The sequence below is a fragment of the Habropoda laboriosa genome, unplaced genomic scaffold, assembly GCF_001263275.1.
Source record: "Habropoda laboriosa isolate 0110345459 unplaced genomic scaffold, ASM126327v1 scaffold4400, whole genome shotgun sequence".
Classification (NCBI taxonomy): domain Eukaryota; kingdom Metazoa; phylum Arthropoda; class Insecta; order Hymenoptera; family Apidae; genus Habropoda; species Habropoda laboriosa.
The window spans coordinates 6885-9801 of NW_017104345.1; the positions used below are offsets into that span (position 1 = coordinate 6885).

Consider the following 2917-nt stretch of genomic DNA (forward strand, 5'->3'; position numbering starts at 1 on the left):
GGCCTAGTACCGACCGCTAAATATTTTACATTAAGGATCCTACGGCTTGTCTATATAGTGCGTGTACCCCTTCGGATCGTTGTATGCCATGCACCAACACGATCAACTCCTGCTATTTGTCCATAGGGCTGGACACCGAATTTGCATCAGCCATATTGTATCGCTCCAGGACCTTTCTGGCGTACCAAGATTGATGCAAGAAGATAGCGCCGTCAGTGTCCTGCTCTATCTGAAATCCTAGAAACAAACTTAAGTCGCCAGTAGTTACATCAAACTCTCTTTTCAATTGGACTAGCAACCCGTTCACGATTTCTTCGTCTGTTGCTGTTATTAAAAACCATCGTCTTTATACAGTAGCGGACAAAAGATTAAGACGAAATGGAAAAAATAAATAATTGATTTACTTTCCATAAAAAATATAAATACAGTGTTCTACTTTTGGTATTAACTAATTAGACATTTGTTTATACACTTACAAAAAAAATTTCGTTTTGATATTTTGCTCAGTAGCGAAGTTACAAAAAAAGGAACGAAATCTGTATAATATTTCGTCGGTCAAAAGTTTAAGACTACACAAAAAATATTAAGTTTTGGTAAAAAAATATGCACAATTTTTGTTTAAATTCAATATTTTGTCCAATATCCGTTATTTCTTATCACTTCGGTACATCTTCTTGGCATTGAATCTATTAGTTTTTTACATTGATCTACCGTAATATTACTCCAAGCTGTTTCAATTGTAGAGTAAAGTTCATTCAAATTTTTCGGTTTATAACCTTGTACTGTCTTTTTTATGATGCTCCACAAGTTCTCGATTGGATTAATATCTGGTGATTGGGACGGCCACGGCAGCACGATAATATTTTCTTCTTGAAAAAACTGTTTCACAACCCGAGCCGTGTGCTTCGGATCATTATCATTTTGAAAAATAAAATCATCACTCATATTGTTGCGTGCAAAAGGTAACATTGTGTTCTTGAGTATGTCCATGTATTGAAAACGGTCCATAATTCCATTGATACGACATATCGGACCAGGGCCGCTTCGAGAAAAACACGCCCACACCATAACGTTTCCACCACCATGTTTAAGAGTTTTTAAAACGCACTGTGTTTTCAAACTTTCGCCAATTCGACGTCTAACGTACCGTATCCCGTCAGAACAGACGCGATTGAATTTCGATTCGTCAGAAAACAATACCTTTTGCCAATCTTCACTTGTCCAATGCTTATGAGCTTTAGCAAATGCAAGTCGTCTTTTTCGATTCCTAGAACTCAGCAGTGGTTTCTTTTGGGGTTTTCGTCCTCTTAAGTTAAAGTCTTCTAATCTTCTCCTAACAGTTCTAGCACTAATTTGTGTATCGTTTTCATAGTTTATCTCCGCAGCAATATTATTTGCACTACGAAAACGATCCTTTTCGCTCATTCGATGAATCCGGCGATCCATTTTCGGTGTTGTTTTCCGTGGTCTTCCGTTTTTCGGTTGATCGCAATACATGCCCGTCTTTAAAAATTTATACTAAGCTTGTTTACAAGCCGTTTCTGACCTGTTCACTATATTTGCTATTTCGGTGAAGGTTTTACTTTGCTTTCGCAGCCTTACGATTTGTTCCCTTTCGTTTTCAAGTAAATTCTTTGATTTACCCATAGTCTGTTCCTACCTAAATGAATTTTAAGCAATAAAAGGTACACTAAACAATGATTTTGACATTCCAGAATCAAAATGTTCAAAAACTGTACTCGTACTCACGTTTTACACAGATCGTCTTAAACTAATGTCCACTGTTTCCAAGTGCTAAGCGGTAACTAACTGTTGTAACTCCTACATTGTTTGTATTTAACAACTGACTGTCTGAGATTACGAAGGTCAAACATACAGCTACGTTATTCCAAAGAGACAAACCGAATAGAAGAACAATATGCGTATAAGATGTTTGTAATCCGGTTTACAAATCATCGTCTTAAACTTTTGTCCGCTACTGTATATTCGATGCCCCACGTGAGTTGATGAAGGTCGTCAGTTGGGATGTCTGGTTTATAATGATTAAATCATTTGTAACAATGAAATCCTCCAACTTTCTTCCGTTATCGTCGGTCTCGTTGGAAAACCAACACGTGGACTTGGCGTTCGCATCCATCACTATTATGTATTGGCTGTCTTTGAGCTTGTCGATACAGATCTCAAGCTTTTCAATAAATCGTTCGATTGGCTGCGAGAATTGGCAGTACACATTTACCATGTAAAAGGCAAAATTTCCGTAGATCACCTGGAATATCATAATGTGATCTGTTTCCAGGTGCGTCATGGAAAAGATGTCAAGATCTTTGTTTACGACTGCAGCTACCCATGGGGTGTTAACCTTAAGGTGTATAGCTGTCAGTCCTTGCGTGTTGTATCCGAGGACTTTACCCTTATAGGTGTATGGTTCCTGGATACATAGCACGTCGATTCGATTTTGCACAACGACATTGCGCAGCTCGTTTGCTGCGCTCATGGATCTCTGAGCGTTCACTTGTGCTATGATTAAGTTCATTGGACTTTTTCTTTATACATTTCTAATTGCCGTTTGTATTCCGGACAATCTTTACTCCTGACACTATGGTTAGTGTCTTTGCGTTTGAACCTGGTGCAGAGCGGACACTTCGGTTTCGTTCGATTTAGACACTTATCGTGTAAGTGGTCCGGGCTGCTGCAGCATTCACACGTCTGCGTTGCCGAGCAGTGCTTCGAGACGTGCCCGTAGGCGTGGCACTTGTAACATCGTGTTATGTTGATGTATTCTTTGATCTTATACACTCGCCAGAGCATATAGATTTTGCCTTTACTCATTAGAGTTGTGTATACAGTAACAGGAATCTGGACAATCCAGTTCTTCCTGCCCTCGTTTCTTGCCTTGAAAGCATGCCTGAAACTGATC

At 39.0% G+C, this 2917-nt stretch overlaps 1 protein-coding gene across 1 annotated transcript; it reads right to left on the reverse strand.

The window, feature by feature from the left end:
- Positions 1-769: 769 nt before the first annotated feature.
- LOC108578255 lies at positions 770-1647 on the reverse strand. The gene is given in 2 exon segments (XM_017941540.1): positions 770-810; positions 1218-1647. Coding segments are annotated over 2 exon segments (471 nt in total).
- Between the last annotated feature and the right edge of the window lie 1270 nt (positions 1648-2917).